This window comes from Plecotus auritus, assembly GCF_963455305.1.
Source record: "Plecotus auritus genome assembly, chromosome: 4".
In the NCBI taxonomy this organism is placed as follows: domain Eukaryota; kingdom Metazoa; phylum Chordata; class Mammalia; order Chiroptera; family Vespertilionidae; genus Plecotus; species Plecotus auritus.
Window position 1 is genome coordinate 124,022,513 of NC_137775.1, and position 14,729 is coordinate 124,037,241.

The following is a 14,729-nucleotide window of genomic DNA, read 5'->3' on the forward strand; positions in this document are numbered from 1 at the left end:
ATAAACCATACTTCACATATTTTATAATTTTGCCTCATACCGGCTACTACTTCTTCCTCTTTGCAAATTTGTAAATGTTCTCAAAAGGGACCAACAAACTGCAGGGCTTCCAATACTCCAATCAGAAGATGGGCTCCATATGTAAAGAGAGTCCCATGGCCCTACACTCACCGTTAACCTGCTCTGCAGAGCCTAGAATGCCAGAGGGAAGTGAGGGGCAGATGGGTTTCTTAAATTCTAGAATATTTGTAGACAAGCAGAGCTCCATTCATCATACCTGTCCCCTCTCCACTCCTTCCTTTTGATTAAGAAGATTTCATTATTGCTTCTTCAGCCTGGAAGATGCCAGTGGCAGGATCTGAGAACTCTTTGTAGGGATGGGACAGGTTTAATAGCCAGTGACAAATAATAGAAGATATTCATGGAGATAGGGTAAATTACCCATGGTTTGCCATCTTCAGGGATACTCTTAAAAAGGTATTTATTTTTTTCTTTTTGGGTTATACTACAAAAAGGGAGAAAAAAATACTCACTAGAGATGACAGTACCTGGGGTGGGGGTGGGGAGGAAGAAGTTACATTTTCACAGATTATTTGTGGAACTGCCAGATAGGGAACTCTTAGCTACCCATTTATTCACACTTACCCTCCATATCACTTAATCAGTTCAGACTCTGAACTGGAGATATAGTAAAGAGTAAAGACAGGACAAAATAATTAAAACATGGACCCATTCCAGAGCCTTTCCATTACTAACTGGATTATTTTAACATGATTTTAGGTATATTTGTGATCTTTATTATTCAAGTACAGATGATGTAATGCTTGAAATTATGGGAAGCAAAACAATGAACTATCACTCCTCAGAAAAAATTATTCAAAACTTGGAAATAGAAAAATATATTAATGGTTATTCTTTCAGTATGGTTCTGCATTTGAATTTCTATCAACATGGCTACTTTATAGTTCCATAGGTACAATGAGTAATTTGTTGATTTGTATCCAGTAGATTCAAATAATGTCTGTCCAGTGGAATAGCCTCAATGTTTATAATTTATTAGAGGCCCAGTGCATGAATTTCGTGCACAGATGGGGTCCCTATGCCTGGCCAGCAATCAGGGCCTATCAGGGCTGTCTCACACAGTCCCTATCAGGGTCAGGCCGATCAGGGCCTGCAGACCAGGGGGAGGGACTGTGGGAGGTTGGCTGTGAGAGCGCACTGACCACCAGGGGGAAGCTCCTGAGTTGAGCATCTGTCCCCTGGTGATCAGTATGCATCATAGCGACTGGTCAACTGGTTGTTCCGATCATTCGGTTGTAGCAGTCGCTTAGGCTTTTATATATATAGATTATACTATAAGACACCAAACTAGTTTTATATGCAGCCCTCTGATTTATATACTAGGTTAACATCTTACTGGTTCCCTCATTAGTTAATGACTTGAACAAAATCCTTGACTTGTTCCTTTTACCTCTGTATGAGTTATATTTTTAACTTTAAAAGTATAATTTAAGAATGTAATACCTTTTGCTAACATTCAAACAGCATCCTTTATTCTAGTGAACTTCCCTAATGAGACTAACTTCATTGATAAATGATCTTTCTTTTGCTTATTTTAAAAACTGAAATATTACATTGATCATTTGTCTTTCCTGTTTTCTATAAACATATCACCCATACATCCAAATTATGATATGGTCAATTCTTGTATGTTCATAGGTCCAATCGATGCTGGCTATTTTGATGTTATAACAAGTTATTTGTCCTATTTAGTTTTCCTGAAGCTACTTAATAAAGCAGTAGGCAATTAGAAAAATATATTTAATAGTTAAAATTTCGCCAAAACCGGTTTGGCTCAGTGGATAGAGCGTCAGCCTGCGGACTCAAGGGTCCCAGGTTCGATTCCAGTCAAGGGCATGTACCTTGGTTGCGGGCACATCCCCAGTGGGGGGCGTGCAGGAGGCAGCTGATTGATGTTTCTCTCTCATCGATGTTTCTAAATCTCTATCCCTCTTCCTTCCTCTCTGTAAAAAAATCAATAAAATATTTAAAAAAAAAATAGTTAAAATTTCTTTTTTTCTAAACTTATCACTCTGAAAGCAGATACAGAAGTCAAAACGTATGAAACTTTTCATTGATAATACACTGAGTTCAACATAGAGAAAAATATTCTGACTGTCCTAGCAAAGAGTTAAATTAAATGATGAAATAATGGCACCCAAAAGCACTAACATCATTAAAGGTTATGTTACAAAAAACTTTTAAAATAAATAAAACTGAAATAGAACAATCATACAAGCTTTGATACTATGTCTATAATATGGAACTTTCCAAAAGTGACAGTTGGCAAGGTTCTTAATATTCATAGATATAATTCCTTCTTCAGGAGACCATTTCTTCTAGTTAGGGTCAATTTTTTCTTTATTACTCATATCCTCATCAAAGGGAAACCATAATAAAAGCAAAATGAATTATATCTGAAGATTATTATATATTATTAGAGTATTCTGCAATTTGTTATTATTTCTTTTTTTTAATATATTTTATTGATTTTTTACAGAGAGGAAGAGAGAGGGATAGAGAGTTAGAAACATCGATGAGAGAGAGACATCGATCAGCTGCCTCCTGCACGCCCCCTACTGGGGCTGTGCCCGCAACCCAGGTACATGCCCTTGACCGGAATCGAACCCGGGACCCTTCAGTCCGCAGGCCGACGCTCTATTCACTGAGCCAAACCGGTTAGGGCTGTTATTATTTCTTAAATATCCTTTCATGTAAGCTCACATATTTTTAGCTATTTTATTCTAAAAGATGGATGAATGTACTGGCAATAAAAGAAATTAGATAAATGAAATGAGAAAAATTGGTAAGATTGCATAATAGAGTTTAGGAATACCATTTTTTTTTTCACTTTCTACTGAATAAATATCAGTGTTGGCTAATATAATTTAGAAAATTTTTGATATTTTTCTATGCCATCATTGGTAAATAATAGAGAAAATAGAGTTAAAAAGAAAGAAAATATAAATAACACAAACTTCCCTTCCTAGTGAGAGTTCCTATAATATGGTATTTAATTCAAATTAAAAAATGTAAAATCCTGTTCATCTGACACGCCACATTGTTTTGGTAAATTTTTTGATAAACACTAAAAATTAAGGTAGCAATTCAGTTCCTATTCATGTACCAATGGGTCATCCATCAAGTTTAAACTTACGAGTGTTTTTTTTCTTAACAAGAAAACTGGTTTGTGACAGATTAACCATCATTGATTTAGACACCTTTAAATATTAACTAGTATACACTAAAAACTTTTAAAAATTGAGATCTGATTTGGCCCAAGGTCACACTAATATATCGCTCATCTTATACTAGTGACATTTGTTGAATATTACCTTGGGCTACATTTTTAGCATTTCCTCTGGCATGCTGAGATTAGATGACATTTCTTGGCCATAATAAAACACAAGGTCAATTCTAAAAAATATAATACTATATTTTCCATGCAATTTTTATTTGCTTATCTATAGTACACAGGCAGTTCATTTTAAAGTATGGGATTTAGGAACCACTACTAGCACATGCTAAATTCTTCTCCTTACAGGATGCCTCCCCACATTGTCACAGCCTATATGACTACCCCTGGAGCCCATAGCAAAATTCCTGAGAAAGTAACCACAGTGGAGGTCAGAATTCTCCAGCTCCTACTGTAAGAGGCTGAGGGAGTTTATCCTCCCACTGCCTGGGGAGGATTATAGTTTCATCAACGAGAAAGTTTCCCACTGATATAATGTTATAAAGGATGATTGGCATATGTAAATCCACCACAACTATTATTCAACTCGATTATAAGTAAAATAAGATTTTGAAGAACACAAAACAAGAATCAACTATTTATAAAAGTACTTAGGAAAAAACAACTCATTGGTAAGTTTGTAATAGGAAGAACAATTTTGAAATATCATGAGTTATGCTCAATATATTATTTTTTTCCTAAAACCTTAAAAGTAAAAGAAAAAACCCACCTTTGGCCTGGGAGCCAGCTTTATTCTCATAATCACCCTGTTGCATCCCCTTACCCTGATTAGAGTCAATTAGTAAATGAAAATATACTTGAATTTTGCTCTCTGAAAAATATTCAAGACTTGTAAAATTTAAGCATTTTCTCAACCAAACATGGATACTTACTAGTTAAAATTAAGATAAAAATCTTAAAAACCACTAATAATCTCCAATGCAAAGAACAACAATTACTTCATGGTATGGCTATTGGTTCTGAGCTACATGGCACAATAAAATATGCTAAATGTGCAATTATGTTTATTTTGTTTTAAGCTAGCTCTTATCTAACAAGGCACACCTAGAGGTGAGTTTAGGATCCTGATTATAGAATTTACTAACCAGTAATTTGGATTATTGAAAATTTTAAAATAATGTCCTTACTCCTTGATTTAAATATTATCTACAAACAACAAATACTGTTAAAAGAAACTCAACAAAAGGCCAAAAAGCCTTCTGTCTGCAGCTTTCTGTCTGTATAGGCATCTAGGAAGTGTTACTGTATTTTGAAGGAGCCTGCATTATGCTAGTTCAACTCTCTATTAAATAAAGTGACTGTTGATATTTGGGTTGAAGCTACAGAGCACTTACAGCTCTTTATATCTATAAGGAGAGCAATGAGCCATCCAACCTAACTCAGTGGAGAGAACATTTACTAACAAAATGATTGTAGAGACCCATTGACTTGATGGATTTCTGGGATTGTGTAGAATAGAGAAGCCCTCTATGAAAATGGGAACAGATTTGAAAGCCTTTAACAGGCTCCTTTATCCATCCTAGCATGGTTTATTAGCATGACACAAGCTCCCAGTACTCTCTCTCTCTCTCTAATGACACTGTTCTATGAACCAATGAATGTTTTCATTTGGAAAATAAGAAAGCACTGACATATTATCTGAACTGTGGTTTCTTTAGTGATGCCAAGAGATTAAATATGCTAATTCTGTGCTTTGAGGAATGTACTGGATAAGGCCCATTACTTCACGGATTTCAGTGAGTACTGGGCCTACGTGAGAAAAGGTTAATAATACATACCTTGGACTACTTCATTAGGCAAAAGTTCTGACTTAGAAAACAGAAAATTTAAGTGACACTCTGATATAACTTTAAAATGGTGATTTTCATAACGCATTTCATCATTTGTTAATTTTGAAACCTGAAGCAATTCACCTCAAGCTATTGTTTGATTCTTCATAAAAGAAACAACTATTATGAAAAAACTACCACATAATTCTTGAAATACCCACAAAATCTCCCACAAAAAATTCTTTCACATAGGAATAAAAGAGTCTTCTTCATATACACACAAATGTACAAAAACACATTCTTCCCAAAAATTGTATTTCCTTGGGCTTACTTAGGCGCCAGCAGAAGTGCCAACGCCAACCGGAGTTTTCCCTGGCTTTAAAACTGGAACGAAACAACTCTCAACGTTTGCAAAACATTCCTTTATTATTAGAAATAAATTATTTGTATAAAAAATTGCATGCGTCAACCATTGCATTTATTTTTAGCACAACCCAGGGCTTCAATCCATCAGCCGTTACAAGAAACAGATTCATTGTCTTATACAAGTGAACAATGTGGCACAGGAACAGGAGTTCTCACAATCACAGAAAAATACTTACAAGAGTAACATCAGACATGGTTTATTTCAACAGCATTTTTTTTTCACAAGCTAACATTAGTTTTCCTTTTGTGATTTATTTTTAACTGCTTGTGAGTAAGCAATACTTTAGCTTGAGACTTCATTGGTTGTATTGTATAAAATGGGTTTCTTCACTCTCTGTTGTTGATATTTTTGGCTCATGGCTACTTTTTGTTCCTCACAAGATTGACTATGGATTTGATTGACTGTAGTCCAAAGAGATCTCCAGGAGTGAGTCTTGGTGGTGTCATGTTCATTGTTTGAGATCACATACCAGAGTTCTTCATATTGTATCATTTCCCTGTTTCAGATTGAATGATCGCTGTAGCTGATATATGTTGTCTTGGTAGAGGAAGCTGTTGAGATAAATTAAGACACATTAATAGTATATAATAAAAAATTATTTTGACAAAATGATTTTAAAATTCAAATTCCATGATGACTGATGTTGTAATATTCACTTTGTACTATGTTACTTATTATTTTTACCATGTAGTAGGAATTCAATGATTGTAGAAATAAAATGCTGCAGCAATTTTAATCTGTAAAACCATTAGCCTCACTTATGGTATAGGTATTTAGCAGAAAATTAAAAATGTAACAGTTCTGATCTTTGATAAACTTGGGTAAAATATAATTTTATGTGTATTTTGTTTAATAAAGATTTGCAACATGAAAAATGAAAGAACAAATAAATTATCTATCCTGCAATATGAAAAAAAAATTATTAAAGTCTCAGTTAAATTTTTTGAGTCTACTTTGATGACCAAAAAGGGCTACTAATTATAATTAGTTGTACTTTGAAAATGAATATATCTTCCATTTAAAAATAATACTTTTAGACTCTAAAAAGAAACATAATAAAATACCGAGTACATAGAATATTTATAAATATTTAAGTAAATATGTGTATTGCCAATACATATTTATGATCTGCTTTCATCCATAGGATACAAATGGAGATGTTTAAAAAATAAATAGACTCAAAGAAGGATATAAATATTTAATTATATTAGTACCAACTTACTATGAAGTAAAACTCATTATTGTAAGACTTTTACAAAGATATGAATAAGAAAATATTCTAAGTCAATTTTATACTCATGCTTATATTTCCAGAGAATCTAAATCCAAAGAATTCCTTTGGGTTTTTGAAAGATGTGATGGAATAAATAAATCTCTGTTCTAAAATTCAAATGTGATGTCTTATTTTTCTATGGAATTCTGGAATGAATAATCTGAAGAAGAAATATATGGAAAGAATGCAAAATGTGTGTTTCACTACATAGATCCAATTCAAGATTAAACAGATTTTTAAAGAATAATTTAGTGTTATATGGAGGCTAAATGGATAACAAAACAAGACTTTTCCTTACATATGCTGTCTATAAAAGACTCACTTCAGATCAAAAGATACACACATATTAAAAGTAAAGGGGTAGAAAAGATACTTCTTGAAAATGGAAATGAAAAAAAAAAAAAAAAGCTGACAAATAGACTTTAAAACAAATGCTATGTAACAAGAGACAAAGAAAGACCCAACAATTCCACTTGTGGGTATGTATTCGAAATTGAAAGACATATCCATCTATATGCTCATTGCAGCATTATTTACAATAGCAAAGATAGAGAAGCGATCTAAGTGTCCATCAGTAGATGAATAGATAAAGAAGAGGTGATACATGAACATATATATATGACACAGCCCTAAAAAAGAATGCAATAACATGGGTGGATCTCAAGGGTATTGTGCTGAGTAAAATAAGTTAGACAGAAGAAGACAGTGCCATATGATTTAACTTACATATGGAATCTAAAGAACAAAATAAATGAACAAGCAGAAAAGAAACAGACTCATAAATACAGAGAATATTTTGATAGTTGCCAAATGAGTGGATGGGAGAAAAAAGTGAAGGGATTAAGAAATGCAAATTGATAGTTACAGAATAGTCACAGGGATATAAAGCCCAGCATAGAGAGTATAGTCAATAATCTATAATAATAAAAGTATAATATGCTAATTAGACTGGACGTCCTTCCAGATGACCTTCTGGACAAAGCCAGGCTGTGAGGGAAGCCTGGGTCCCAGGTGCCAGAGGGAAGCTGGTGCCAGCAGCCAGAGGAAGGAAGACCTACTCTTGTACAAATTCCGTACATCAGGTATCTAGTATTATAATAACTATGTATGGTGTCAGATGGGTATTAGATTTATTAGGGTAATCACTTAGTAAGTTATGTAATGTCTAATCACTGGGAAGTACACCTGAAACTAATATAATATTGTATGCCAACTGAATACAAAATAAAAAAAGATTTAAAGTAAAAAAAAATGAATAATTTAGTTTTTGAACATTGAATAAGGAAGTTGTAAAGCTCTTCCTCTTAAACAATTGGCAATCAGACTCATTCCATTTTAATGGACATCACCACTGGTGATTGACCAGATAAACTCTTACCAGAGACTGAGATCATGCCAAGTTCACCATCACTAAGATTAGCATACATAGTCCAAGGTAGTGCTAATATTTTTGCTATGTTTAATATCCTTGAATATTATGAGCTTCATGCCAAAAATAGGTGACATATCTGCTTATCTTAACTATATTGTTCACACTCCTAGGTTATTTTTGTGGCACAGTGGAAAGGAAGTAGATTTTAGACCTGGTTTTAAATTATGTTTCTTGCACAATGAGTAAAAAAAAGTTCACTGGTCCTCAGTTTCATCACTGGTCAAAAACGTAAAACGTTTTTTTGTGAGCATGGAAGCAGATTTGTGAGTATGGAAGCAGAAATAGGTTTGTGAAGGACCAGCTGGTGTCTTAAGGAATCAATATAGAATTCTGTTCTTCTACTTACCTTTCCAAGTGAAACATAATGATTTTTATGCTTGTTTGCTTTATTATTTTATTTTTATTTCTAATTTATATAATGCTTTCAAATGTCTCTAAATTTCTTAAAAGAAAATAAAATCTTCAACTATGTTTTTGAAGGCCTTTCATAAAACTGTATGCAAGATAAAGAAAAATTGTCATAAGAGTTAGAAAATGACTCTTAAAAAGGTTGTTCAATTGCATGCCTTATTCAATATATTCAACAGTAACTAAAAATATACAAAATATTTATCAAATCCGTGGGTAGCTAGAAAGAAAAAATATGGTTGAAATATAAGAACAATACCCAGAAAGGTCTTGAGGGAGATGATATTTAGGTGTTAATTCAATATAAAATGATTTAGATTACTGTAGACCATCTTTAGGGATCATTCCAACTTAAAGCCCATAGCTAGTTAAAGATCCATACTTCATTTTTTGAACTCCTAGAAGTGATCTCCAGAGGAAAAGATGATAGAATTCTATTGAGAATTGAGACTATAATTTACAAAGGGAAAGCAATCTTAATTTTTCTAATGTTTAGAAAGGGAGTGCAGGGCTCTGACAACCAATCACTTAGTCAACATGGAATCACTGATAAGGCACAAATCTTGCAAATGGCAAGGATTTATCCCAGAAGTATTACAGAGTGAAATCCATCAAAGATGTACGGATGAGTTAATAGAGAGAATTTTTACAAAGATAATGACTATGCTAATGTGAAAAATAGTTTTAGAATACAGCAACAATGAATTTCCTGACTACACACCACACTGTGCTCATAAGCTAGAGATAGCAGATCTACCTTCAACAGTTGCTGTTTTCATGAATTATGCATGAACATAGCTTAAGGAATATCATGTGACAGTCTTTGTTAGTTGGATACAGTTGATAAAATTCATATATATCAACTTTGTTTCTAACTCCCTTCCCAAACTTTTATGAAACAACAGGTCCTGTTTTGTTTGGCATGAAGGATTCTGCAAATTTAGTAAGTAAAATGGACCTGTTGGTCTTTTTTCCAGCTTCACATTACTTATATTTTTTCTGCATTTTGAAGCTTTAAAACCTTAAATATGTGACCAGAATTCCTGGCATTAACAAGTCATCATTAAGATGAAGTTTTTAAAAATAATGGACTAGTGAAGCTACTCCATGGCCACAAAGGACAAAAGATTGCATGCATATCATAAATACACAGCAAATTTGTCAGAAAAAAATCCCAAGAATAGAACCATAGTCATAATCATCAAAATCCTCAACATGTTTATAAAAAGAAAGAGGGATGCTAAAACAACAGTTTTTGAATTTTATGTCTTCTCTTTTCTATTAACCACAGACCAATCTATATTTTCATGGCAACAATGATATATTTACCTTTAGATGGTGATTTACAGTTTACAAAACACTTTCATGAATGCCACTGTCACTTCACTGTTGTGATTTATCAAAAGTCTGGTAGCAGAAAGTATGAGAATGCAGCAACACGGATGCTGTATCAGTGCATTAATCAGCCCTGGATTTATTGAAAATAGACTCCACCCGTTTCAAGAGGAGGTGTTTAAATCTGAAGAAGGATGGTACTAGTTAAATGGCAAAGGCCTTTCTAGTACTTAATTACACTTTTAAAGACATAAGTCATACTTTTAGAAGCCATATATAGCATTTACGTATTCAAGTTATTGAAACTTTTAGAGGAATTTTGACCCCATTAAAACTACTGGTACATGTAGTAAAGATAACAGGGACACAGGAGTTCACAATACTAGTCGTGTAAGTGAGCGAAGGTTAACAGTGGTTACCTGGAGTGGGATTATGTAAGGATGTGTGAAGATTTCATGCACAGTCTCTCCTGAATGTGCAAACTTTGGGTGCAATTTATTCAAACCCAAACTACTCTTATAAAAGATGGATGCACTCAAATCTCCAAAGTATAATTTAACCTTCATTTAGGTAGTAATTGACTTGCTCTTGATTCACCCTTTCAACTTTCATTATATTTTAAAAGTGAGTATCAACTCCTCAAGAATATTACAGGCTTACCTTCTATACTTGTCCCACAATTGCAATATTTCTTATTTCAGAGAAAACAGGGAAATGTACACATGTTATATAATTTCTGTTGATAATTTCATCACCAACAGAAAAAAAAATAGAAGGGAAAGAAAATGTATGAGACTTATTTCTATACTATGGGATTAGTCTTTAGCAACACTCAAACTTTTCCTCTTCAAGGAACCTATTTACTTTTTAAAAGTTTGGGAAAAGCTGATGAATTTTTTTTCTCACTACAGTCCAGAGATGAGTCCGGGATCACTGGTATTTATTTCACTGTATCTTTGGTTGTTCTATTTGCAACCATATCATATAAAGTTTTCTGGATTCAGACTAAAATAAACAAGCACAACTATAGATTCTGGTAGATCATACTGAGAAGTGTCAGTGTTCAAAATGTATCATTGGCTAACAGCAGTTTCCTGGCATTCTACAATAGGTTTTAACTTCCTGCCCTGATGCTTTCAAGGCAGAAAACACAGATAAAATTCTGCCCTCAAATCACAAACATTCTACCCTGAATGCATTGAGAGTAGCTATAGGACATCTTTGGCTAAGAGACCAAATAGGCCCATTATTAGTAAATTGCTTACCTATAATCAGAGATGATTGTAATAATGTTTTATGATAACCCATACTTGTCATGTCTTTTCTTGCAGTTTCTCAAGGTTGCATATTTGCAGAAAGGTGAATATGTGGAGAGTGTCTGTAGATTTATTAAAAAGTTTATTTCTCTACAAGTGACTACATTTGGTATTAGTGGAAGTAATCTTCACTAAATCTGGCTAATAATTCTAAGAAGTCTGATAGTAATCGAAGCCAATAAGTTTAATTAATCAATACTTATCTTCTAAGGATATTTCTGAATATGGGGCATTTAGAGTAGACAATGTTCGTCTGGAAATCTTGATGTTTATAAATCTAGTGAAGAATAGAAGTTATTATGATAATTAAGTCAGATAAAAACAACTCTTAATCTTCCCTGAATTTCATGTCAAAAGTGCAGAGAATTGGGGAGACAGACTGCTGAAGCTATCTGAGAGGAAGACAGTAGTTTTGCACAGGATTTTAGCCTGAATTATTAAATACACATGTTGTATCCCCAAAAGACAGGAAGCCACTCTAATTCAAATGCCTTAGCTTTTATTTCTTTTTGATCCATCTATAGAACTAGTACTGTGATGTTGGTTACTTTCGCTTGTTAGTTTTAACTATACTCAGGTTTCTGGTATTTTTATAATACAAATCTTCAATCCATTTGCTACTTTTCCATAGATACCAAGAAGAACTGCATAGATCAGTTAAACTCTCCTGGATTACCTTGGTACCAGTGTATCACTGTCATGTGCTTTTTTAGGGCTGGACTGGGGAAGGTAGATGAGGAAGGGAAAAATACAGTGGTGGTTGTAGAAAGGATTCTATTTTCAGGATCATGAGGCTTTCAGGGGAGAGCTCTAATTATCTTAATTTATTCAAGGAGGGAAGTCAAAGGAAGCCAAAGAAGGGGACCACTTGGGGGAAACAAGTATTAACTATCCTTTAACCTCACATGTCGGTTCACCAGTTTTCTCATTTCCCCAAATATCCAAATGACATTTATTTGTGCAAGACCTTTGACAGTATGTCCCATAAATATTAGGTAGCTATTAAGTCTATAAAGAGCAACCAATAATGAACTAACAAAGATTAAAGGTTTGTTCCTAATTATGCAAAGATAATTTTTATATTTGGAAGATAGTTCCAAGCTCAGTAATGCCTCCAAAGAGAGACCTGAGTGTCACACTCTGTAAAGAGATCGTGTGTGCATGTTATGCTCTTCAGAAGAGCCATGCACCTTGAAGACATTTGGTTAGAACCAAATGGGTCTCACAGCCATGATGGTCTCATGGTGTGCAAGTACCGTCATGCCCCTGGAGCCATGTGGCGCAGACCCCAAGACTAGTAGAAGAATGTTCAACGTACATCTATTAGGAAGTGCTCCCGCTCTTGACCATCGGAAAGTCTACGGATGACTTACTGTTGGTTTCAAGACTCTCACAGAGTTCATTTTTCACTTCGCCATTGGGTCTGTCATTTCCTTTTTGGATCAGTTTGCTTTGCATGGTGGCAGCTGTCACTACAGCCTTGAAGCTCCTTTTGCGTTTTTGAACGTTCTGCTCTGGATGAAAAATTATAATATAAACCTTGGGCATATAGAGCATGCCCAAAGACACCGAAGCACTTAAACTCATGGAGACAGTAAGTGTTGTTGTTTGGATGTACATCTGAAGGGAGGAAAAAAAAAATTAATGTTGGTAAACCTGATCTAAGATAAAGCAAATAACAATCGTTTTCTGAAATTATTCCAGTTTCTTTGCTAAACTTGAATGAGAAGGTACTTATGGAAATTGCCCTTAATTATAGTCAAGCATTTCTTTATCCCATCTGCAAATGTGGGTAAGGTTGTATTGTTTAGGAAGTCCAATTGTTAAAACAAACAGACAACATGTCTATGATCCTCATTAATATCTGTTCACTCTAATAATACCTCTGAAAATGTAAAGTCATCAAATTGTATCTGGCAAGCCCAGGACCCAAACTAATTGTGTCCTTTTTAATAAAGGCTCTAAAAACATTCAACTTTGGGTGGTAGAGGAGATGGGTGGAGGTGGAAGAAGGCATAGAGGGGATAAAAGGTAATGGGGGGGGGAAATAAATACACAGTATTAATATTTTAAAATAAATAAATAAATGAATAAATAAATAAAAACATTCAACTTCAAGGTTAAATACCTGAACCAGCCTCAGGACTGCCTGGTCCTAGGGGAGACAGTTTCTCTTAACATATAGTAAAGACTTGAGGCAAAGATTTATCCAAACCATGAGGAGAACTTCAGACACTAGTATGGAGACTGTCCCTGTTTGTGAAATCTACCATTAGGTTACTGAGTTTGCTATTCAATTCATCTACCATTAAGGCTGTCTTTTTGCACAAGACAATATTGTGAGCATGTGAATACCCTTCAACAGGTGAGAGAAAATATGGTTTGTTTCAAAGTTCTCTTCCTCCAGGAAGTCATCAATAATAAATCTTATCGTAATGATAATGTTTTTTTTTAATTTTACTCTTGGTGCCTAATAAAATGAAAAATGAAAACAATAGAGCACTTCACTAATGTGTAACAATGTGATTATAATCATTTATATGAACTTGTAGTAAATTATATGAAATGCACAACTAGAAAATAAACTTTGTTAGAGCCAATAATCTATATTTTTTCTTACATACGTCGAAGAAACTACACAAGACTCTAGACACAATAATAACTCAGAAAATTCTTATGGTTTGGTGTGTGAATATCTTCAAGAAGATATGATTTATAGTCAATTTGATTTACACAATTGTACAGAATCTGCTTCCCATAATATTCCACTCTGTCAAACGCACATCAGTAATGGCTACAACACATGGCTGATGACATCTCAAGTCAGCAGCACAATGCATAGCCTCAGTTGAGCTCATGCATGTTGGGCTCATGCATACCTGCCTAATAAGAGACATGATCCCAAAGCTATCTGTCAGCAAAGCCATAAATTACTACATGGCATGACCTCATGCTAACTGCCAATAAATGAAACCCACGTTAAATTAGAAAGAACTAAGACCCCCCCTCCCCCATGGTGACCACGCCTTCCTTGCCCGCTGAGTGAGCTCCTACACTCCACAGAAGAGGACAAGTCCCTGTCCATCTCCTTTGAACAGGTGGTGCCACCGCCCCCTGTCACCATGAGTGAGACAGGTTGAGCCTACCACTTTCAGTCCTCCCCCATAATGTGGACCTGCGCCTACTGTCTCCCTGTGAGTTTGAGCACTGTTAGGCCATGCCAATGGTGACAGTCCCCACATTCCCTGGCAGCTCCAGTGAGAGCAGCACCTGGTCCCAGGAGCAGGCAGGAAATTTGGGGGCTGAGAAGATGCTGTTTACCATCATCGAGTCCCTGGCCCACAATGCCTGACTCAGACCCCGTGCCTGCTGACCCTGGCACTGCAGACTCAGACGAGGACATGGAGAGCTGCCTGATTCAGGGTCCCCCACCAATGCCCACCTTGCCCCCAG

The 14,729-nt window shown here is 34.9% G+C and overlaps 1 protein-coding gene across 6 annotated transcripts in view; it reads right to left on the bottom strand.

Moving 5' to 3' along the window:
• Nucleotides 1–5,489: 5,489 nt before the first annotated feature.
• GRM8 (glutamate metabotropic receptor 8) overlaps nucleotides 5,490–14,729 on the bottom strand; it is a 774,265-nt gene continuing 765,025 nt past the window's right edge. For 5 of the 6 annotated variants that reach the window (XM_080666922.1, XM_080666923.1, XM_080666921.1 and 2 more), the window contains exons 10-11: nucleotides 12,650–12,896; nucleotides 5,490–6,063 (exon numbers count right to left, since the gene is read on the bottom strand). In XM_080666922.1, the coding sequence (XP_080523048.1) occupies nucleotides 6,014–6,063; nucleotides 12,650–12,896 (297 nt within the window). In that variant the 3' untranslated portion in view covers nucleotides 5,490–6,013. Of the gene's footprint in view, nucleotides 6,064–12,594; nucleotides 12,897–14,729 lie in introns of all 6 variants that reach the window. The other variant, XM_080666924.1, reaches the window with a different exon arrangement.